General features: G+C 45.7%; 2 protein-coding genes across 3 annotated transcripts in view; one reads left to right on the top strand and one right to left on the bottom strand.

The window, feature by feature from the left end:
* The window catches only part of fcho1 (FCH and mu domain containing endocytic adaptor 1), a 34,453-nt gene extending 21,189 nt beyond the window's left edge, over window positions 1-13,264 (bottom strand). For both annotated transcript variants that reach the window (XM_079739687.1, XM_079739688.1), the window contains exons 1-2: window positions 13,177-13,264; window positions 5,955-6,008 (exon numbers count right to left, since the gene is read on the bottom strand). In XM_079739687.1, the coding sequence (XP_079595813.1) occupies window positions 5,955-5,981 (27 nt within the window). In that variant the 5' untranslated portion in view covers window positions 5,982-6,008; window positions 13,177-13,264. The remainder of the gene's footprint in view (window positions 1-5,954; window positions 6,009-13,176) is intronic.
* A 7,521-nt stretch (window positions 13,265-20,785) lies between these two features.
* prg4b (proteoglycan 4b) lies at window positions 20,786-24,865 on the top strand. Its single transcript, XM_079740195.1, has 6 exons — window positions 20,786-20,846; window positions 21,263-21,451; window positions 21,606-21,762; window positions 21,851-21,958; window positions 22,041-22,169; window positions 24,741-24,865. The coding sequence occupies exons 1-6, from the start codon at window positions 20,823-20,825 to the stop codon at window positions 24,848-24,850; spliced, it is 717 nt and encodes a 238-aa protein (XP_079596321.1). The 5' UTR covers window positions 20,786-20,822; the 3' UTR covers window positions 24,851-24,865.
* Window positions 24,866-24,888: the final 23 nt, after the last annotated feature.

Raw genomic sequence — 24,888 nt, 5'->3', positions numbered from 1 at the left:
GAACACACACTTGCACATAACTCAATAAAAGCAATTAAGGACAGGCAAATAGGGGGCACACACACATACACACACACACACACTTTGCCTTGCAAAGTGCGGGGTGGCCAGGACAGGCTGCTGACTCGGGCCTCAGTCATGAGTGACCCAGCTGAAAATCACCATTCAATACCGACTTGACAGATCAACTACATCTGTTCCTCTTAGCCTCAGCCCCAGGAGCACAAGGTCCCTCAAATGAGGACATCACTACTAGTAGACCTGAATTTGAATTAGAAATTATTAAAATGTTGTAATTTATAATAAAGAGGCAGAAGTATTGCACAGCTCTCAGATCCTCCACTGGCGCCTGGTTCCATTCTCACAGCTCCCTCTCGTACATCTCACTCAGCAACAAGATTCATAAAGAGCTGATTGTGATGAATACTGACAAATTACAAAGCCCTTAAGGGACAAAGAAGTATTCATAGAAAAAGGACAGAGCACAGACCTGAGCATAAGATAGAGATGTGAGGGATACAGAGGGAGAAGTTAATAAAGGGGATGGATCTCAGAAAACTGCATTCTGTTAGAGAACAGTGATATTAACAGTGGCAACAACTAGAGATAGCTTGATTTGACACATTGAAGAACTTTAAATACTTTAACTTTGTCGGCACCAGCGACTTGTTTAGCAACACATACAGGTGAAACCAGAGAAGGAACCAGTAGACAATGACCCGGAAGTGGTTCCGTTATGCATCTCCACAGCATCATTCATTCATGTTCAATTTTGGTTTTACCTCAAACCGCTGGCGATATTCCACAAAGAGTAGCTTGTGTTCTCCTCATGTCCCCTTAGGGACTCCGAACCAAATAGTGTGAGTGGAGTCTTCATATCACCCACAAATAATCTCCAAGATGTAATTAGGAGATACCATGTGATATTGGTCCACTTTAAACTAGGTCACCATTTAGAGAAGAGTGCTCTCCTTACATGGGGAGGGTTGACCCGCAATGCCAAGGGTTAGACCGCTCGATTCATATCGACCTCATATAATAATCTATACTTTGATTACCAAAAGTATTCTTAGAGCCCTCTTCTTCCAGACATGTGCTGCATCTGACGGCGGTACGCTATCCGAGTCATAGGGAGGTCAGCTGACTTCTATGAAACATGTCATTGGTTCTTTGAGTCTCCCCAGTTTAATTTCTCAGTATGTGAATCAGAGAAATACACCACGACTGTCATTATATGTCCCCCTGTATTAGAATGTGTGATAGCTGCTGAAAATACATTGTGAAAATTATGCAATGAAAAGAAATCACAGCATGGGCCGACTTTAATACAGAAATTTGTAGTTTCTAGTTCAGCTATAACAAAATTACAAGAAAACGAAACCATTCAGGAATTAACTTTGTACAGCCGTCTGTCGACCAAGCGTAGAAGCCTCTTGCTAGAACTGTGACCAGCCTCCATGCTAGCACAAAAAGACCAAAAGGAAACCACGAGTCTTAGTGCCAGTAGGTCCATGGAGCCAAATCCAACCAAACCCTTTGCATTATGAACCGCCAACTCAGCACCAGTCTCCTTCTCAGAGGGCTGCCAACATTGGATCAACAGGCCTTGGATCCTGGATGTCTGATACTCCCCCCCCCCCCCCCCCCCCCCCCCTCCCCCCCTCCCCCCCTCCCCCCTCCATCCCATTCACTCCCCCATTCTGCCTTTTCATCAGTTAACAAGACTGTTCAGGTCTCGCTCTGCAGAATGCATTACCATGACAATATGAGGCACGATGGGAGGTGTGTGTGTGCGCGCGCGTGTGTGCGTGTGTGTGCGTGTGTGTGTGTGTGTGTGTGTGTGTGTGTGTGTGTGTGTGTGTGTGTGTGTGTGTGTGTGTGTGTGTGTGTGTGTGTGTGTGTGTGTGTGTGTGTGTGTGTGTGTGTGTGTGTGTGTGTGTGTGTGTGTATATAAATATATGCAAGGCTGTTCATGCACCCATTTCTCAGAAGGATTCTCAAACATCTTACTAATAAACTAAAGTGTCAAAGGACAGTGCTCACTCTCAAGGCTGGGAACGCATGACTCTGTATGTTCCAACGGCCACAAGAGTTAACATTTGCTATTAACTAATGTTATTAACTTGTTAATAACATTAGCAGAGGGCAGTGCTGCCGGTCTGAGAGTCCTGCTGGCATGTTGTTGATGAGGAGCCAGTAGAAGTGATGACATCATCAGAGGTCTGAGCAGCACAACAACAGATGAGCCAACACGCTGGGCCATTGTACTGCAAAGGAACAGAGACGCGTGGACGGTGACAGGCCCTCATACAGGCCATAGGCCAGCGCTAAATAAACAGTTATTACACAAAACCCACAGCTATTAACACGGAGACAGATAGTCTTTGGCAAGTTAATCCTTCTTCTTAATAGCCGAGGCAGAGCCAGACTAGCTGCCCTCACTTGAAGTGTACTAATGGTCGCCTGAGTCGCCTTCTCAAGCCTAAACGCGGAGCGCGACCAAAGCTCATCTCAAATCAGGGGGCAGGCCTGTCTGGCCAACAGCTCTTCTTCTGCACTAAATGACCATAATTGTCTGTTGCCCTCTGGCAGTAATCTGCCACGGCCGTCATGAGGTGTCTTACTCTCCCTTAAGGTTTCAGAGCAGCCAGCGCGGTTGACTGACGGCACTAATGGAAGACATGACTCGACAACATCGAGGCGCCACCATGAAGTGTTTGGGAACCAAACATTACTTCTGTTTTGCTGCTGCTCGGTTCGGTTTATCGCCATGGTAACAAAATCGAGGGCTTGCGGCTGCCCCCCCGGGCGGCTACAGTAGTACGGGTGGTGCTGCAGCCACCGGTCCCAGCAGCTGGCTGAATGCTCCGCCATTGTATGAAAGAGAATCTGGTGACGGGGGATATCCCCTGTTGTAAGGTGGAGCAGCGGTCAGGCGTTTCCCCGTCACACACACGGGGCCACAACACCAACCAACCAGCTCGGTCCATCGGAGGACACACACACACGGGGCCACAACACGAACCAACCAGCTCGGTCCATCGGAGGACACACACACACGGGGCCACAACACGAACCAACCAGCTCGGTCCATCGGAGGACACACACACACGAGGCCACAACACCAACCAACCAGCTCGGTCCATCGGAGGACACACACACACGGGGCCACAACACGAACCAACCAGCTCGGTCCATCGGAGGACACACACACACGGGGCCACAACACGAACCAACCAGCTCGGTCCATCGGAGGACACACACACACGGGGCCACAACACGAACCAACCAGCTCGGTCCATCGGAGGACACACACACACGGGGCCACAACACCAACCAACCAGCTCGGTCCATCGGAGGACACACACACACGGGGCCACAACACCAACCAACCAGCTCGGTCCATCGGAGGACACACACACGGGGCCACAACACGAACCAACCAGCTCGGTCCATCGGAGGACACACACACACGGGGCCACAACACCAACCAACCAGCTCGGTCCATCGGAGGACACACACACGGGGCCACAACACCAACCAACCAGCTCGGTCCATCGGAGGACACACACACACGGGGCCACAACACGAACCAACCAGCTCGGTCCATCGGAGGACACACACACACGGGGCCACAACACGAACCAACCAGCTCGGTCCATCGGAGGACACAGACTCATGACCTTACAGAGAATGATGGGGAGAAGGAGGATGGTTTCAGGACCTAATAATTGTTTTTACTAAAAAAAAGTTATACCAATTTGCTTATACTGCAGCATAAATACAAATAAATGTATTAGGGAAAATACATTTCCAATAATTCATCCATCAAAACACTACTTTTATGAGGGTAATTGCTTGATCTGAAATACAATGCCGATCTGTAGTTACTAATCCCTGCTGTACGGCACGGTGACCCCAGGACCCCAGCATGGGGCCTGTTCAGGGGGGCCAGGACCCCCAGCATGGGGCCTGTTCAGGGGGGCCAGGGGGAATCAGGGCTGAGTCAGCACGCTCCGCGCTGACGGGGCAGCGGCCTGGAGGCACAGAGGGCACAGCCCCCCCCCCACCCAGTCATACTGCCTCTGGAGCCCCCCCCCACCCAGTCCTACTGCCTCTGGAGCCCCCCCCACCCAGTCATACTGCCTCTGGAGCCCCCCCCACCCAGTCATACTGCCTCTGGAGCCCCCCCCACCCAGTCCTACTGCCTCAGCAGGGCCGATTCTGTCCACCACTCATCAAAATAGATAAAGAGTCGGCCCAAAAGTCCCTGCCTCAAACCACCAGTTGGACGGCCGGTCCCTGCCTCAAACCACCAGTTGGACGGCCGGTCCCTGCCTCAAACCACCAGTTGGACGGCCGGTCCCTGCCTCAAACCACCAGTTGGACGGCCGGTCCCTGCCTCAAACCACCAGTTGGACGGCCGGTCCCTGCCTCAAACCACCAGTTGGACGGCCGGTCCCTGCCTCAAACCACCAGTTGGACGGCCGGTCCCTGCCTCAAACCACCAGTTGGACGGCCGGTCCCTGCCTCAAACCACCAGTTAGACGGCCGGTCCCTGCACCTTTAGGGACCAACAGCCCCATCTGCCCAGCGCCGTCTGGCCCGAGGTCACTACCCAGCAGAGTGCAGGCCTCCAGGCAGGAGCCCACGAGCACCACGCAGAATGGCAACAAGAAGGAATAAATCAACAAGTAGAGACAAGTTAAGATGTTAAATGTGCGTGTGCGTTTAAAATAAATTAATTAATCAGATAAAACAATGCTTTCCTTAAATACTGTTCAAGGCTCTTGAGAGCTCAACAATGATTAAAGGCTCTTATGATCTAGGACGCAAGCTTGTGTTGAGCTTAACCAAGAGCTGTCGCTTTGCTTTTAGTGTCCATTCCTAAAAAGGTACTTAAACAACGCGCTTTCGTTATCAGTAATACAGTACTACACCATATAGGGGGAACACAGACACATTCTATACAGAAAACACAGAGACATTCTATATAGGGGGAACACTAAGACATTCTATATAGGGGGAACACTAAGACATTCTATATAGGGGGAACACTAAGACATTCTATATAGGCGGAACACTAAGACATTCTATATAGGGGGAACACTAAGACTTTCTATATAGGGGGAACACTAAGACATTCTATATAGGGGGAGCATGTTAACGTTCTTCATTTAAACATCTCTTACACAGCGCTGCCATATTGCCTCCTCCATCTACGGAACACCTTTGGTCTTGTTGCTTTCATCTGGACAACCAAACCTGCACTTTGTGTTTACCTGAGCGTTTCAACTAACCCACTCACATGACAGAACGGTGCTGCCCACATAATAATAAGGAGGAAAGCCACAAAATCATACAGAGCACTCCGACTCCTGGCAAGACAAACCTTTTCCCCAACCAATAGTTAGCATTATCCAATAACGACTAGATCCAGCTAATGGAATGGTAACCACCAGACCACCACCAAACAGGCTCGGACTGAGGTCCTTATCCCGTTTAGAAAAATAAGTCTGAATGTTTAGGGAGGCAGCAGAGGGGGTACGCCCCCCGTCTGATGAGACAGGGCAAATATAACTAGGGCACACCTGAAATAGCTCTACAGTACCTGCACACACATAGGGGGGTGTGTGTGTGTGTGTGTGTGTGTGTGTGTGTGTGTGTGTGTGTGTGTGTGTGTGTGTGTGTGTGTGTGTGTGTGTGTGTGTGTGTGTGTGTGTGTGTGTGTGTGTGTGTGTGTGTGTGTGTGTGTGTGCACCCCAGCCCTCGTCCATGTTACAATGATACACAGGGCATATATGACTTGGCATTAGCCTTTGCCGCATTTTCTGTTATTATTTTAATACACATTGTTTTGCTTGCGGATTAGATGAAAACCATAACAAGTGTGTGAATCCATGAGGCCTGAAACCTTTTGGTTATCTGGTTCATTGGCTCACAGTGACACTCACCCAGAAGTGGTTCTGGAAGAAGGCCATGTTGGGTCAGGGATTCCTCACAGCAGCCTACAGAGACGGAGAGAGGGGGAAGAGACCTGCATTAGACCTTGCCTGTTAGACACTAGCTTTCCCACTCGTCTCTGGCCTCGTTCGACCTCTCCGTCTCCACCTCTACAGGCCCCTCCCAGCCAGACCAGCGCCTGGATCTGATTTCCCTTCACGCTCTCTGAAACAAACAGAAATCTCAGCATAAAACAAAGTGGTTTTAGGTTGTTGGTTTTTGCCAGAGGAGGGAAATGTTTTATACTGCCCTTTATTAAAAACATGGGCGAGAGAAAGCCGTTAAAACAAGAAAGAGAGAGAGACGACTCCCAGCTCAATGAAGAACAGAGGAGGCGGCTCTGTGGAGGACCCCCAGGAAAAGGGGGGCGCGTCGCGGCTGTGGGCCGGCGGTGGAGGCCTGGAGGGTCAGACCCCCCCCTCATACGAACACCCTGGAGGGAGGGGGGGCAGGGGGCACCAGACTGACCCCCCCCTCATACGAACACCCTGGAGGGAGGGGGGGCGCTGGTGCAGGTGAGATGAGAAGAATCTCTCTGGGGGGGGTCTACATCGGGGTCTCAGGTCGGTCTTATGAAGACTTTCTCTGTCAAACACACGGTGGTAAACACTGCATGGACCAGCCAGCTGTATCCCTCATTGTATTTCTATTAAAAGGTTTCATCCGCTCTCGAGGTTAAGTCAGGAAGTGTTTCTGAGATGCGGCTCCTCTGAATGAGCTGCTTGTGTATCCAGAAGTGAGTAACATCTTCCCCACATGTCCCCCTGTTACATAAACAGCCCATACTGGAGGGCTCAAAGAGCCCGCTACAGACGCAGCCCAAGAATGTGATGCTGACCATTTTGATATGTATTTATTTATACTTGCACCCATCTCGAGGAAGCGGGCGGCACATTAAAAGCACACATATCATTTAGCTTCCAAAAAGCAACCCTATTTCCATGTGTCTGTCTGTCTGTCTGTCTGTCTGTCTGTCTGTCTGTCTGTCTGTCTGTCTGTCTGTCTGTCTGTCTGTCTGTCTGTCTGTCTGTCTGTCTGTCTGTCTGTCTGTCTGTCTGTCTGTCTGTCTGTCTGTCTGTCTGTCTGTCTGTCTGTCTGTCTGTCTGTCTGTCTGTCTGTCTGTGTGTCAGTGGGCACGCTGGCTGCATCCTCTCTCCTGGCTGACAGGGTGAAGCCATGACGGCCCACCTAAAGTCCAGTCAGTATGTGATGAACCATTCACTCTCATCGATCGATATGAAAACATCCACCAAGCTTAACGTACCTCTTAGTGTTTCTCACATACCTACAAACACAGACAGAATTAAATGAGCCACAAAATAGGAATCAAGTAATCTATCAAGTTATCAAATAAAATCTTAGGATTGTTAAAGCTCTTGAATGATGACCAATCCAGTAGAAGTGAAAAAGTGATAATGGAAGCCGGTGATAATCAGCAGAAGACATATTTCAGCTGGACCTCCACTCATCGTGCCTCTGCTGGGAGACATTTGCCTTTGTTTTAACATGAGAGGTGTAACAAGTTTTATAGAGAGGACTGACAACAGGCAGTCTGATGTCTGAACTCAAAACACTTCAAGAGGAAGGTTAAATGTCACCAGTTGACCTTTCCTGACCTTTGGGTTTTCCCATTGGGCAGAGTCTGGGCAAAGGAAGGGTCCAACATAGCTGCTGGTTTACCCCTACCGCCCTATACTGGTATACTGGGACAATACAAAGGCTTTCCTCGCCCCTCTTTGTCCATCCTGCTTCATGTTGTCAATCTGCCTGCTGTACTGATTCCCTATTTTGGAGTCAAACCTAGGACACACACACACACACACACACACACACACACACACACACACACACACACACACACACACACACACACACACACACACACACCTCATTTGTGGCGGCCTCACCTGGGTCTCGGCTTGGACCGCTGCCACTGCCCCCGGCTCAGAGCTCAGAGCTCACCACACATCAGCTTGTGGCTGATTGTGTCCTTGCTTCCCGCTTGGAAGCAAGGACACAGTAACCGGCTCCAATCTATGGGCTACAGGAAAGTGCTGTGGTAATGTCCCCGTACAGCTGGTGCTTGGAGTGATTTAACGTCTGCCAAACGCTTACCTATCGCCAGGTAGCCACCCCAGAAGAGGGAGCCCTCCTATCAGACGCTTCCACCGCTCTAAGGTCTGCAGTGGGTATTCCTGCAGCATTCCTCACGTCCATTTAAGACCTCGGGTTAGCCATGGACCGAGAAAGTGCCGCCAATAAATGGGTCTCTGGAGTGCGTCAGTGATAAAGGGATTCAGAAATAAACGTTGAAAGACTTGACCCGGCTTCTCTTGGCCCGCCGTTGAATTGATATCAGGAGCACCCAGGCAGGCGATGCCACCAGCTACCCAAACCGTTGACCAAGATAAACTCTCTCTCTGCAGCAGCCCCATGACCGTTCCCCCGTCACAGGACGACAACACACAGGAGGTCTCCACGAACGACAAGGAGGCGTCAAAGAACGAAGGAACAAAAGAGAGACAGAGAGAAAACACTGTCTTGGTCACAGAACTCCAAACCTGTCTCAAAGAGACCGTTTTGTGATTCATGTAACAACGTAACAGGAAACAGATGATGCATGTGATTCTGCAGACCTCAGCTCTAACTGTTGGTTCCCTCATTGATCTGGTGCTTCTGCCCAGCTGCTACCCCTCATCACCTCCACCTGCTCTTGAAATGGGAAGTGAAAGAAAGGAGTAGAGAAACATGAACAGAAAGAAATAATAGAGAAGCACACCACCGGTCCCATCTGTCTTTGGCTCTGGGGGGGGGGATGAACACTGAGTGGGGGGGGGCCCAGGTGGGCGGAAATCCTTTTCAGCGACGTGACAAACGGTAACCATCCCGTGTTACTCCACGATGCCGTACATGATTTCATCAGATCAGTTATCCATACATCAGACAGTGAGATGGTGGACGCCAAGAGGCTGAGACAGAGTAGGACAGACTCTACAGGAGGGGAGGGAGAGGTTAGGGAGACTACCCAATTCTACCCATGCTTTGGTCTAGGATCTAGGATATTGGATTTATTGGCTCAACATGAATAACGATTTTATAGATGATCATTTCCTGAATCCTTTGCAGCCTTCACAGGACCGAGACTGGGAGCAATAAAAGGCGACAGCAGAGAGGAGATCATTGTGCTGCGGGCCGCTCTACAGCCTGCTGGAGCGCTCAGCGACATTCTGAACATCATTCACTCTGCACACATCAACTTTTATCCAAATAGTACAGCGCCAAAATAAATAGATAATAAAGAGGAAATAATAATAATAATAATGTTCACGTTCATAATTACGTAGCCCTTGATGGCTTCTTCCCCCACCCGCCCCCCCACACATGCAGAGACACACACACCCACAAACAAATGAACCTGCAAATGAGCCTTTTCACTCATTCCAAATGGAGGGAGAGGCAGACACCAGAAGCTGCAGAAGAGCTGAGAGGCATAAAGGTGGACGGCCAGAGAGGGAGATAGGAAAATGAGGGAGAACGAGTTACGTGTTTAGAGCCCTTGGGCCACTCATTGTCCTGGCCTCAATGTCGCTCTGTCACTACAAGCGTCCAGTCCAGTCCAGCCACTGTCAACGTGCCAGTGGGACATACTGGGAGGAGAGCGCAGCACATGACTGATGACATCCAGGCATGAGGCACCATGGCCCTTCCACAATCAGCTCTGAGCTTTATTCATTCATTGTCCACCATTGTTTCTTTTGTGCGATGTAATCATTTATGTGGAAATATTTATTTATTTATTTCGTGGTTGTTTTGAGCGTTATGAGCTGAGGAGACGATCTCTTGAAAACAGGTTTCAAAATAAAAAATGTCAATGATCAAGGATATAATTATTAATTTCATAATACACATCATTTTATTGACCAGCTAGAATTTTCACTCAAATTTAATTCCAGATGGTTCTGAGCTGAAACATCGTAATGTCCTGCTTTAAGCCTTCTTTTCCCAAACCACTTCTATTTTTCTAGCTTGTGAAACAAAAGGACTTCCACCACACGATGTCCTGGAGCAGCTCTGTGGCGTACGTCTACCAACCTGTCTGAGATCCTTTCATTTAATCGACAACAGTCCCAAAGAAACCCTAGTCCTGTTCAAATGGCCTGCCACAGGCTGCAGCCGTCCTCGCTGCCCCACCTCTCTTATCACTAGCAAAGCGCCCAGCAGCTCCAGAACCAGTCACCCAGAAATAGAGCCAGGCCTCCACCCAGAGGCTCCATGCTGCGGGGGCCTGGTGACTGTTGCAGGGGGCTGGGGGGAATCCTCCCATCTGCTCTATGAGGAGACAAGTGGCGAAGAGTTCATCCATAGTAGATAGTGACCCCGCAATCAGACTCGCTACGGTGAAGCTCACTGGTGGTTCTGTGTGATGTAACAGCCTTGGCCCGCTGTGCTTCCCTCCCCAGGCCCCCTGCCACCCTGCTCTGGGAGGCAGCCCGGGGAAGGCCCCACAGCAGGGTAGCCTATTTAGCAGAGGGCCTCGCCATCTATAATTAATATCTGCCAATGGCACCATACCAGGCTGCCTGGGAGAGCCAAGAGGAGCTAGAGGAGCAGGGGGGGGGGGCAGGGTGGATCAGAACCAGGGCGGAGGTAAGAGGATCCCGGGGTTCAGAGATAGGCAGGTATCGGATCCCAGCCGGGGGAGAGTTAAGATTGCTTAACTAATGCACCTGCATGCGCTTTTGTCACGGTATATTTGAGTTACTAACCAGGTGGTTCATTACCTGCTGGACCTCGACAAGTACATCAATGCTTCCGTTACGTCATGCCTTCCTTGTTTCAGTGTGCTGGCCCCCTCCCTCCCAGCCAATCCCTTTCAGTGCCTCTCTGTTACTCTTCCCTATGGCTGAGGTTGGCTCATTAAGGTCCTGGAAGCAAAAAATACTAAAATAACTCAAGTGAACGTAATCAGCTCAGCCTCCTCTAGTCTTGAACACACATGTGTTGATGATTAGGTTGTATTACTGTATTACTGTGCTCTGGAGAGGAAGATCCCGGTAGCTGTATTACTGTGCTCTGGAGAGGAAGACCCCGGTAGCTGTATTACTGTGCTCTGGAGAGGAAGATCCCGGTAGCTATGCGAGATGAAGTTGACAGTCAGCATTTAGAGCCAGTGCTTGGTCTATTAAGTCTAAAATTATCTTAACAAGCACAATCACCAGCACCCCATGCCATCATGCAGAGTTGCTCAACCAGAATATGGAACGCAGAGGCTAGGAGATTTTCTTGATACATTTAAGTATTTTTTTGCTTTACAGTTGTTCAATCTCCATTGAACCCAAACTGATGACGTTATCAACTGAGCCGAAGACTTAACTCTGGGTTCGACAAGCAAGGAATATTGTACTGCAGGGTCAGGACTGAAATGTCAATGCATTGATTATCTTTGAAACAGGGATGTTCTGCAACTGCATCACATATTACAGTGAAGTCAACTGCTTTCTCTCACTTCTTGTTTAGTGGGAAGGACTACAAAAAATCATGAGTTTGGTAAACGATCTTTGAGGACTTGTGCAATATGTTTGGTAAATAAAAGGAAAACAACTCTGACTCAGAGAAATAAATCTCTGACAGACGGTATCAATCTTCTCTAAACAGCTTTTGAAACTAACCTGTGTCCTTATAGTATCACATTTCAGAATGGATAGAAGGAAAACCAGCCAAGAAATATCAAAGCTACAGCTTTGGCTTCAGCAGCTCGCAGACGGTGATTACAACAGAGACAGCAGGATGGCTCAAGCATCAGTGGATGACAATCTTCCCACAACATGCAAACACTTAATTAATTAGAGGGGGACAATCATTTAATCAACAACTTTTTGGCAATATTCTTGGTTACATCCTAACATTGCTCCCAACTGAGTTTAGATACATCTAACAATATTAGTTTGACAACATCTAAATAAACACAAATACAAATAAAAGAGAATCATAGTGAAAGCCCCTGAAATGTAACCACAAATAAAGCTGTTGATCCAAACAGATAGGAGAGGACTATAGTAGCAGCTAGAATAGTAGTAACTAGAATATGCTTTGATCAATTGAGAGCACAATAATGAGCGGACTCAAGGCTTTCAGACCAGTCACTCAGAGTTCACATTCACCAGTCAATAACAGTCAGAAATCTGATATAGTAGCATCTGAATATGGTAAGAAAATAAAATAAATATCCAGTTAATCTCAGATAAGGAATTGCATTCGCAAAGTAGCACTGAAATCTTAATTCCATTTCTGGTCTTGGGGACAAAAAGACACAATAACTTTAAGTCCTATTAAATGCTACAGCTGATACTGACTATCAGAATGCTTACCTTTTGGACACTCCCATCATTTCAAATGGGATTCCTACAAGAGTGGCTGAGATAACAGACTTATGGGGCAGAATTTTTTGTATAGAATACATCATCATTACGATCTCACTGTATAAACATACACAAGTTGCATTGTATACAGAATAAAGTCATTAGTGAAGCTTAATTAACAGAATAATGACACAGTACAGCCTAATGCTGCTATCGTCCATGGGTCACAGAACTATGAGTCAGAAACTCATTTCAAACGTCCCAGCATGAAGACATATTCTTCATTTGAAACTTTAGATGGTTAAAGAAATGACATCCATTAGTTAAAGAGGTGTGACGTTACAGCTCAAAACGATTCATCACAACATGTTGGCGAAATGACCACATAGGCTATGGCCAACTGGCCTTTTATTAGATGATGAATCGCTTAACTCTTCATCGCATTCAGGATGGCTTTATCAAAGCTGAGCAATCAGGCGACATTTATTAAACATAAGGATGATGACGCGCTTTGTAGAGGACTAGATCTATAGGAGATGTCCTCGGTTCATCCTTCATTTAACTATGAGGACGTTTCTCACACCGATCACATCCTGAGGTCTCTGTGGAGGGTGGAGTGCGGTAGCAGGAATAACATTGGTAACGTGGATGGACATGAATTAACGTGAGTAACATGAGTACATGAGTAACATGAGGAACAGCGGTAACATGGTCCCTGTCATACAGGACTAGTCGGCGTGTTGGCGCAGTCCCTCGAGGTACTTTTCAACTCATTTCCTCGCAGTAGAATAGATCAATAAAGATCAATAATTACCTGAATCCGTATTGGTGAAGACCTTGATAACACATGTTTCCTTCTGTCCCTCCGTGCAGCAGCAGACCGCTGAGAGCTTTGGTCAGAGTGAGTTTTACCCGGCGGTGTTCAGCGCGGAAACTCCCACCCACCTCGATCCTGATTGGCTTATGAGTTTTTCACTCAGGCAGAAATTTGTTGTAGGCATAGCAACCAATGTAGGCGGGTCTTATAAAATATACCGAGTTATCATTAGATATTTGTTTTTTAAGTTTATAACCATAGAAAAATAAATAATGTAAGATTGGCAGGTACGAGGTTTCTGCATGTTTGCTGTTTTTCAAATAAAGAGATTAATTAATAATTTATATGTATGGATAATTTAATAGATTTCATAAATTAAATGTACACGTATTATTGCTATAATATGTGTCTTATTGCTGAATGAACCATGTAAAATAGCAATCTTCAAATGATACAGGCCTGAAATCCATATATATATATATATATATATATATATATATATATATATATATATATATATATATATATATATATCAGTTCAAATATTTTAAATTGCATCAACAAAATACCCAATAAAAAACAAATACAAATACTTTGATATGTAATCAGGCGTACAGTGGCGCTATTTACCATCAACACAGGAAGCGGACCTGAGAACGTTCAACACTTGTTGCTCCCATCGCCAGAAGCTATTTCCATTACCCAAAACAATGTGATGTTTTCTGTCTCCGGGGGGGTTCGTCCTTTAGTATTTCATGGGCCAGGCCCAAACTGGTGGAGCCGCGGTCATTAGCCGGTCAGAGGCGGCACAGCAGGAGGCTTCATATTGGTACCAGCCGGACTGCAACGGGGCGAGGGAAATAAATAATGGATGATACCTGTGCATAAATCATTTGTTTAAATTTAATTTATATATCAATATTAAGGAAACACAGAAAACACTATTCAATTCAGAACAAACCCAGAGCATTTTTTTTTACTTTGTTGTTATTTCCCAATGGTGAACACATCGTAGCGCAGGAGGTCAGCCAATGACACATTTGGCCAAGCAAGAACATCTATAATCCTCCTTTGAATGAAGACAATGTCATTTAATAAGACAACTCTTGTGTGTGTGTGTCCACCTCGGGGACATTTCTTGGGCTCACACTGATAACTCATCGAGCAACAGTTGCGCAGCGTCCCGGCCCCAGAGCCCAACAGACGCGGCCAGGTGAGGCTGCTTCAACCATCAGCCACACACACACACACACACACACACACACACACACACACACACACACACACACACACACACACACACACACACACACACACACACACACACACACACACACACACACCACACAGAGGCAATGCTATAACTACTCATAATCCACTTCGTTAAATGGTATCAGACTGCGTATTGGAGGTGATTATTGGATCATATCGATCATGGAGGAGTGTGTGTGTGTGTGGGGGGGGGGGGGGGGGGGGGGGGGGGTGTTTTGCCATAAACACACGATCTGCTCAACCCTCATCTCCAAAGGAGCCAACATGACATTAATAGAAACACACATGGACAGTTACCATCGTTATGACCAATGAATGGCACAGCAGATGAAATCATGGGGCCTCTGTTAAGACTTTAATTAACATGCAGCGCCCCAAAATAAAATAAAATGTCAATCAAAGCAGCGGGGATGATTGGCTGTGTGGATCCCGCCACCTGTTACTCTGAGCTATTATTATCGTGTGTGTGTGTGTGTGTGTGTGTGTGTGTGTGTGTGTGTGTGTGTGTGTGTGTGCGCGTGTGTGTGTGTGTGTGTGTGTGTCTCTCTCTCACTCATGAGCTTTTATTTGTCGCCCCCTATCGGCCCATTGGAGAACTGTCCTCATGCCATTCATCATTCAATATCATTGATATTCAACGGGATTTTATCTCCATGTCTTCGTTTCCTAGTAAGCTCTTAATGCATGTGACAGGTGACATCAGACAGATTCTTTACTGATCAGTATTCATACAGCACAAAGTGGGCGTGAGGTGAGAACGGGGCTGTTTCCTGTTTCTACCAGATCTGAATAGTCATTTCCTGGCGAGCAATAGAAAGAGATAAACGCATCCGATTCCAAACCCTAATTTAACATGAATATAACATATCACACGAATGCAACACATTTTATGATGGATATCATATAATATGCCTCTTCTATTTTATGAATTCTTTCCTGTCTTTGCCTTTGACTTAAGGCCTGCTCGTATTTAAGATGCTATGAATCATCTGAAACCATCATTAATGTAGAAACACTGATGCTAAATAAATCAATGGAAATAAATCATGCTATTTCAAATACTGTTTACAAATAATGTACAACGCATAGGCCTACATTATACCTACAATACTAGCTACACATGACCACATGGGGGCGCAGTTGATCTATCTGTGCCTTCACTTACATTGTAGACTAGGTACTTCAACTGACTGTAGTGTGTAGTGTTTCAATTCGTAATTTCCCCTTTTCATTGTCTATTTGTCATTTTTAGAGATAGTTTGGTTGAAAAAAATGAAATAGGAGAATGTATTTATATTGAATTATTTATTCTCTCTCGCTCTCTCTCTCTCTCCCCTCCCATCTCTCTCTCTCTCTCTCTCTCTCTCTCTCTCTCTCTCTCTCCCTCTCCCTCTCTCTCTCTCTCTCTCTCTCTGGCATAATGGATTAGTTGTACCATGTTCTGTCTGTTGACATGCTGCCTGTGTTGATTTCAATGACTGAACCTTTGACTGTGTAAGCCTACATGTATGCTAGTAGGCAGTAGTGGGCAGTGAGTCAATGTTACGAGTGCGCTGACACTGCTGAGCTGGTGGAACTCTCACAGACACATCAACACCAAACTAAACATATGCTCTTACTCTACTGCTCTATCAGCTCCAGTCACTTTGAGTATGTCTCCCTCTCCTTCTCTATCCTTCTCTCTCATATATATATATATATATATATATATATATAGAGAGAGAGAGAGAGAGAGAGAGAGAGAGAGAGAGAGAGAGAGAGAGAGAGAGATAGACATATAACAGCATTGATCTCATGCCAATATTTACAAGAAGCCATTATGATTGAATATTATTGGGTCACAGTGTATAATATATAAATGCATTGTCTCGGAAAAAGGGGAAGTCTGTGATGTCAAAGTCCCTGGCACAGATGTGTGTTGATGTGCTTCCAATGGAGCGATGGTTTGGTGGAAGCAGGGCAGTCCTAAAGCGGAGGCCCTCCCTGTCTCGCCTGGCGGCGGCTGTGAGGTCATCAGCATTATGAGGGCGGTAGGAGAGGCCCTTTGAGGAGAGCCTTTAAAAGGACATCACCCCCAGCCCTCAGCGTTCACGTGGAGACTTCACCGAGGCTGTTTGGGAGGTGAGTCATAAGCTCCTTATCACGGGTCTACTCTATCCACCGTAGTATCTGCATCCTAACATTCATCTGTGACATGTGTTCACTGTATATTTGCCTTTCTTGTTTTACAGGGAGAAACAAAGCCTTTTAACATGCCTTCCTCTCTATTCCTGGCTGCTATGGCCACTACAATGACCGTCTCCATTTCATGTGTTTGGGCCCAAAGTGAGTATGCAAATTAAATTAAAACATTTAAAATGTAAAAATTAAGATGTGCAATTTAACGCAGCCACTCTAAACATAAATCATTGTTGTGAAAGGCTTTCCTGGAAGCTGTTTCGGTTGTTCTCTTTCTGTTGTCATGAATTCCGAGTGTTTGGGGAAGACATGCCTTGAATGTCAATCAATTTAAATATTGCATAATCTAAAAATGTGTCACGAGTTTGGCTTGTAAATGCTTTCTTTAAAAGCCAGCTGCAAGGGCCGCTGTGGCATCGAGTTCTACAGAGGGTACATGTGCCAGTGTGACTACGGCTGTCTGGCCCATGAAGAATGCTGCAGGGACTATGAATCCCTATGCACCGAAAGTAAGGACAACGCGCCTACATTTATACATTTAATATCAATAATGTGAATAATATGAATGATCTTAAATAATTGTGTTCAACCCACGGCTGTTTATTTAGCAGTTATTTCATTACGGATTTAAAATGAGGAAAACCCACCCAACTAACCGTACAAACGTTTAGACATCTTTATAGAGGTTTTCATTAATCATTGTTGTAGTCTTGTGTTGGAGCTTGGTTTGTGTGTTTACCGTGTGTGTGTTTGCCTGTAGGACACTCGTGTAAGGGGCGGTGTGGGGAAGCCTTTAAGAGGGGCCGCAGGTGCACCTGTGATCCTGAATGTATCAAGTTCAGCAACTGCTGTCCAGACTACAACAACCACTGCGACACAGCAGGCAAGCGCCGCACAACACAAAAACACAACACAACAACACAACATAACGCCACAACACAACAACACACCACAACACAACAATACAGCACAACACAACATAACGCCATAACACAACAACACAACACAACACAACACAAAACCACAACACAACACAACCCAAAAACACCACAACACAACACAACACCACAACACAACAACACAGCACACCACAACAAGACAACACAACAACACACCACAACACAACACACCACAACACAACACAACACACCACAACATAACAACACAACACAACACACCACAACACAACCCAACAACACAACCAAAAACAGTACAAAACAACACATCACCACAGCACAACACCACAACACAACACCACAACACAACACAACACCACAACCCAACACACCACAACACAACCCAACAACACAACCCAAAAACACCACAACACAACATAACACAACCCAACAACACAATAACACAACCCAACAACACAACACACCACAACACAACAACACAACCCAAAAACACCACAACACAACAACACAACATAACACAACCCAACAACACAACACACCACAACACAACAGCACAACCCAACCCACGCATGGAGAGGATCAATTTGTCTAGAAATCTGGAGTTATCATTAATCGATCGTGTGATTATGTAAAGTACATTAAACATAGGTACATTGGCTCACAAGGTTGAAGAATTCCTGTGTATGAAAGGAAATACTAATTAAACTCCTATCAACCACAGCGGAGGAGGAAGCTGAGCTGCAGAAATGGACTTCCGCAGGTGACAGCGCTACTCTTTGTTAATAGAAGCAATGTCTAATATTCAGCAACATGAATACTGAAAATATCAGGTTGAATTGAAGATGGGTATATTGCAAATGGATGTCACACTGTCAAACATCTAAAATTGATTTGTTTTTCTGCAGACGACCCTTTGATTTCACCGGTCGCTCCACAAGACAACTATGATGAATTCAGCAATGGTGCGAGAGATTATGTCAATCTAGAAATGCAGACTCAACATGAATACCGTGACAGCCTTTGAATGCCCCTTTGTTTATGTTTACTTTTCCTATTTTCCTTCCATAGATTTTTATGAACCAAACTTTCCGAACCTCCACGACGATCCTCTTTCAAAGGAGGATTTTGAGACCACATCCGTCCCAAAGCCCACTCAAGCCATCCTCCACGACATGGACGGCTCTGACATCACCAAACCATTCAGCCGAGACATCGCAGACCCGGATTCTGGTCTGCAGACTGGACAGGAGTTTGGAGCAAGTGGAACAGATGGATACGAAACCTTTGAGCCAAGTGTGGCCCATATTTACCCAACAGAATCAATAACCTACCCAGACCTAACTACTAACCCAACAGAATCAACTACCTACCCAGACCTAACTACTAACCCAACAGAATCAACTACCTACCCAGACCTAACTACTAACCCAACAGAATCAACTACCTACCCAGACCTAACTACTAACCCAACAGAATCAACTACCTACCCAGACCTAACTACTTACCTAACAGAATCAACTACCTACTCAGACCTAACTACTAACCCAACAGAATCAACTACCTACCCAGACCTAACTACTAACCCAACAGAATCAACTACCTACCTAGACCTAACTACTAACCCAACAGAATCAACTACCTACCCAGACCTAACTACTAACCCAACAGAATCAACTACCTACCCAGACCTAACTAATAACCCAACAGAATCAACTACCTACCCAGACCTAACTACTAACCCAACAGAATCAACTACCTACCCAGACCTAACTACTAACCCAACAGAATCAACTGCCTACCCAGAGCTAACTACTAACCCAACAGAATCAACTACCTACCCAGACCTAACTACTAACCCAACAGAATCAACTACCTACCCAGACCTAACTACTAACCCAACAGAATCAACTACCTACCCAGACCTAACTGCTAACCCAACAGAATCAACTACCTACCCAGACCTAACTGCTAACCCAACAGAATCAACTACCTACCCAGACCTAACTACTAAGCCAACAGAATCAACTACCTACCCAGAGCTAACTACTAACCCAACAGAATCAACTACCTACCTAGACCTAACTACTAACCCAACAGAATCAACTACCTACCCAGACATAACTACTAACCCAACAGAATCAACTACCTACCCAGACCTAACTACTAACCCAACAGAATCAACTACCTACCCAGACCTAACTACTAACCCAACAGAATCAACTACCTACCCAGACCTAACTACTAACCCAACAGAATCAACTACCTACCCAGACCTAACTACTAGCCCAACAGAATCAACTACCTACCCAGAGCTAACTACTAACCCAACAGAATCAACTACCTACCTAGACCTAACTACTAACCCAACAGAATCAACTACCTACCCAGACCTAACTACTAACCCAACAGAATCAACTACCTACCTAGACCTAACTACTAACCCAACAGAATCAACTACCTACCCAGAGCTAACTACTAACCCAACAGAATCAACTACCTACCTAGGCCTAACTACTAACCCAACAGAATCAACTACCTACCCAGACCTAACTACTAGCCCAACAGAATCAACTACCTACCCAGACCTAACTACTAACCCAACAGAATCAACTACCACCCAGGACCTAACTACGAAACCAACCTCCAGGGTAGATGTTAATCCATCTGTAGTTCCAGAGACCACAGGAGCTACGCAGGCTTACTCCTCCTCAGAAGCTTCAGCTTCTTCCGTTCCCACCCCCTCAAGCCCTGGACCACAAGTCGCCACTTTGAGCGCACTTCCTCCTTCATCCACAGACCCGACAGTGAAGGACAACCAAGAGGAGGGAAAACTTTCTTCAACTCCGACAACATCTAAACCTCAACTCCTAACCCCAACTCCCCAGGCCAGGCCAAACCGCCCCCTACCAAACCGTCCCAGACCAGCAGCTAATAAACCCAGCTTGGTCAGGCCCACTTCTAAACCAAATCAAAGGCCAAGTTACCAAGCAGGCAAGCTGTCATAGTTCCCTCTCATGTCATTGTACCGCTCTTTTTCTCTGCAATGCTTTTAATGGCTTTGCAAAAATGCCGTTAGATGTTTCAGCATTAGAGGGGATGCTGCTTGAAGTACCTTATTGGCTGAACGTGTTTCTCTCTATTTCAACGCATGCTTTATGGTTGATGGGGAGCTGCAGCCGAATAAGAATAAAAATGCGTTTGACATTCCTCTAGATGACAGCAACGACATGAACCTCTGCAGTGGACGTCCTGTCGGCGCGGTTACCACACTCAGGAATGGCACAATTGTTGTTTTCCGAGGTAAGTGCCAGGAAAAATATTTAAGACACAACGTGTCACAGCGTGTCTGATTCTTTAGGGAAAGACAACGTTTATGTCTGTGTCGTCACAGGAAGCAACGCTTCAATTACTGAGCAACCATGTCCATGTGTATAAAGTGTCATGTATGATGATTAGACTGGAGCAGAACCTTTTAGACTACAAAGATGTAAAGCAAGGCAAGGACAAGTGACTAAATCATTTGGGCTTTTCCATGAAACATTGTGGTATTCTTTGGGCTCCACAGTGCCTGATTCAGAGCCCCTTTCTCTGCATCTTGTGGAAACATTGAAAAAATACCATAAAAGTTCTCGATAATAACCCCCAAAACCTTTTCTAATCACAAAGTATCAAATATAATTCTAAACAACCGACTTATACGCTTTATCCATGACAAGAATGAAGGGCTGAGCTTGAGCAGATCCACAGCGTCTGACCTCCGCCCTGCAGGACACTACTTCTGGCTGCTGGACAGTAACAGGGTTCCAGGCCCGGCGCGGCGCATCACTCAGGTGTGGGGTGTCCCGTCGCCCGTCGACACCGCCTTCACCAGATGCAACTGCCAGGGCAAGACATACATCTTCAAGGTGACTCTTTTTGTTATTTGAATGTTTCAGTTCGGTTCACGTGCGTCTTGTTGGTAAAGCTCATGGCTTGTACATGGACGGTAGAATCTGATATTAACAGATTGATTCTCGTTTTCTGTATGTCGTGACTCCTGCGATCCTTTTACCTTCGCAGGGCTCCTTGTATTGGAGGTTTCACAATGACGTGGTGGACCCTGGCTACCCCAAGTTGATCCACCATGGCTTTGACGGCCTCCGGGGCCACATCACAGCTGCCCTGTCGGTGCCTCAGTACCGGAGCAGGAGGGAATCCGTCTACTTCTTCAAAAGAGGTGATCTGATGTGACCTATTTGTGTGGATATGAATATGGACCCCGCTTTGATGTAAGATGATCACTGTGGTCCTCTTGGGTCCGCTAGGGGGTTTTGTCCAGAAGTATTCGTATCAGTTTGGCACCGGCTCAACATGTGGCAAGAAGCCGCAGTATTCCATTAACATCGTGCGTCACCGTACGGCACGCCAAGCAGGTTAGAACACTCCTAATCAGCCACACCAACTGAGAATGCACTAAATCTTAACGCTGAAGCAATCCTTTGGTCTGTCCGTCAGTGTCCGTCCTAGAGCCGCCCATTCACATCCGTACGTCTTGGAAGGGTTTCCCCGCCAGCATCACGTCTGCTGTGTCCGTCCCCAGCCGCAGGGCCCCGGAGGGGTACAAGTACTACGTCTTCTCAAGATGTGAGTTACCATCTACTGTACTCCGTGTATCTACTGCAACTCACTTTAATCCGATCCACAGCCCAACACTACAGAGCTTCACAACCAGATGTTAAAACCACATGCAAGGTGGAGTTTTGCGGTGCATATAAACTTTAAAAGGTTAGATTAACGTCACCTCAAAATATGAATCTGGCTCCGGTATAAAGTAACTAGGACATCGGCCTGGTCACGCCTGGCTAGACCCATGCGTCTGGGGTGGAGCGGCTAGCAGGGCGGGTTCCACCTACCCAGAACACGGGATGTTCTCTGAGGCGTGTTCCATTACCAGTGTTGGACAAGTTACTTTAAATTAGTAGGCAGAGATAGGCATATTTATTGTAGCCATTGAAACAGGTACAAAGTATAGTTTTGGCAGTGCAAAAATGAAACTGTGCCTCAGACCATTTAGCAACTGTAGGAATCAATAATAGTGCAAAACTGATACAATAGATGTTTACAATGTAAACACAGTGAGGTTTATCCGTTCTTTGTAAGTTAACCTTAACTCAAAACAGCTAAACTCCACCAACTGGAGACCTCATCATCAATAATGATTGGCAAACTTAAAAGTATTTTCAGCCTCACAAAGAGAAACTAAATAAATAAAAAGTACTTTCAGCCTCACATAGTCAATGTTTAACAAAAATAATATTTCCTCCACTCTGGCCATTTAGATAAATAAAACAACTGATGAAATCAATAATGGAGGATAATGTGCTTTAGTAGTCTATGTTAGTATGTCTATGTCTATATCAGTCTTTGTCCATACATCTCCATCATTTGTTTAGCTGTGACCAGTGTTGGACAAGTTACTTTAAATTAGTAACTTAGTTACAGTTACTAGTTACTTCTTTCAAAAGTAACTAATTTACTTTAAGTTACTCGTTACTTTCAAGGTAACTAGTTACTAGGGAAAGTAACTTTTTTTTTTTCTAAATTATCTTATTGTGTAAATGTGGCAAAGGACCTCCCTAACTGGATAGCTAGGGAGGCTGCCAGTCCTCTGGCTTGCTTACACATAAGTCCTATCCTACCACAAGCGCAATGCGCCACCTAGTGACCTGAACGTGCCATAGTAGTGTAGTGTGAGTGCAAATAAATGAAATATTTCCATTGTTTCCAACTGTTTCCAACCCTCTACAAATGCGCACACATTATTTTGGGGTTGATGTGGCATTGTGTTCGACAAAACTGTAAAATTTGATCATTGTACCCAGTATCACTACGATGAAGCAGTGGATCAACAAAACACAACATACAGTATGTTTTGAAACTTTTGATAGGCATATTTATTGTAGCCATTGAAACAGGTACAAAGTATAATTTTGGCAGTGCAACAATTAAACTGTGCCTCAGACCATTTAGCAACTGTAGGAATCAATAGTGCAAAACTGATACAATAGATGTTTACAATGTAAACACAGTGAGGTTTATCCGTTCTTTGTAAGTTAACCTTAACTCAAAACAACTAAACTCCACCAACTGGAGACCTCATCATCAATAATGATGGGCAAACTTAAAAGTATTTTCAGCCTCACAAAGAGAAACTAAATAAATAAAAAGTACTTTCAGCCTCACAGTTAATGTTTAACAAAAATAATATTTCCTCCACTCTGGCCGTTTAGATAAATAAAACAACTGATGAAATCAATAATGGTGGATAAAGTGCTTTACTAGTCTATGTTAGTATGTCTATGTCTATATCAGTCTTTGTCCATACATCTCCATCATTTGTTTAGCTGTGTCTGGGTTATAGACTGTGCAACAGGCTTTGTAAAATCAAGCTTTCGTTGTTTGGCTGGAGTGGCTTCTCCTTTAGCGTCGGCTGAGCTGACGTTAGCAGCAGCATCACCTGTGTTACCTTCAGGGTCTTTTTCAACTAGCTTGGTAGATGCCTGTTGTTTCTGAAGATGTTTAATCAGATTAGAATTGCTAGTTTTTGATGTGGCTAGAGTTTTCGAACCTCCACAAAGATGACAGGTCACCAAAATATTCCTTATGTCTTTTACTGTCAGCAAGGAAAAATAATGTGCATATTTCCATGAGAGAAATACAACGCCTGGACCGTCGTCGACTGCTGCCATTGTTTTAATTGATTTACTTGCGCGTCGCTGCGTCACGTGACTCACGTCGGCTTCACGTCCACCACGGAAACTAGTCCTGGGTTATGCACGTGAAGTAACGAGTAACGAGCCTGTTTAAATCGCAGTAACGATAAACACGTTACTGATTTTGACAAAGTAATTAGTTACAGTGCTGGTTATCGCAAAAGTAACGTAGTTACTGTAACGCGTTAGTCCCAACACTGTCCATTACAGAGCAGGCTGTCGGACCCCGCAGCATGGCATCACATTGATTCTGGAGCATCTGCCATGTGGACCACAAGAGTTTGGTTGCCCTCCCTTTCAGTTAGTTCACTGAACTAAAAGCCTGACAAATAACCACCCATTGCAATGTATAAGTTAAGCTTAGGTTCTGGTGCTTGTTTTTGTAGCCTTAGCCAAATCCTTAATGAATGCCGTATATATTAACCATTTCTCTCATTTTCAGCGACATACTACAACGTGCAGATGAATACTCCACGGCCTGCCATCGTGATCCCTCAGGTCGAGTCAGCGCCTCAACAGACCTCGGCCAACGCCTTCTTCAGGTGTCCCTGAGCTGCCGCCCGGGCCACGCCCACCCTGTCCCAAACAGA

Source organism: Pollachius pollachius, assembly GCF_949987615.1.
Source record: "Pollachius pollachius genome assembly, chromosome: 7".
NCBI lineage: Eukaryota > Metazoa > Chordata > Actinopteri > Gadiformes > Gadidae > Pollachius > Pollachius pollachius.
The sequence above is the reverse complement of the archived record's forward strand: the minus strand, read 5'-3'. Positions and strand labels throughout refer to the sequence as shown.

Coding starts and splice junctions, on each gene's coding strand:
- prg4b (XM_079740195.1), top strand. CDS start 20,823: ATGGCACAATTGTTGTTTTCCGAG. Junction 20,847..21,262: donor CACAATTGTTGTTTTCCGAG/GTAAGTGCCAGG, acceptor ATCCATGACAAG/AATGAAGGGCTGAGCTTGAG. Junction 22,170..24,740: donor GTACTACGTCTTCTCAAGAT/GTGAGTTACCAT, acceptor TCTCATTTTCAG/CGACATACTACAACGTGCAG.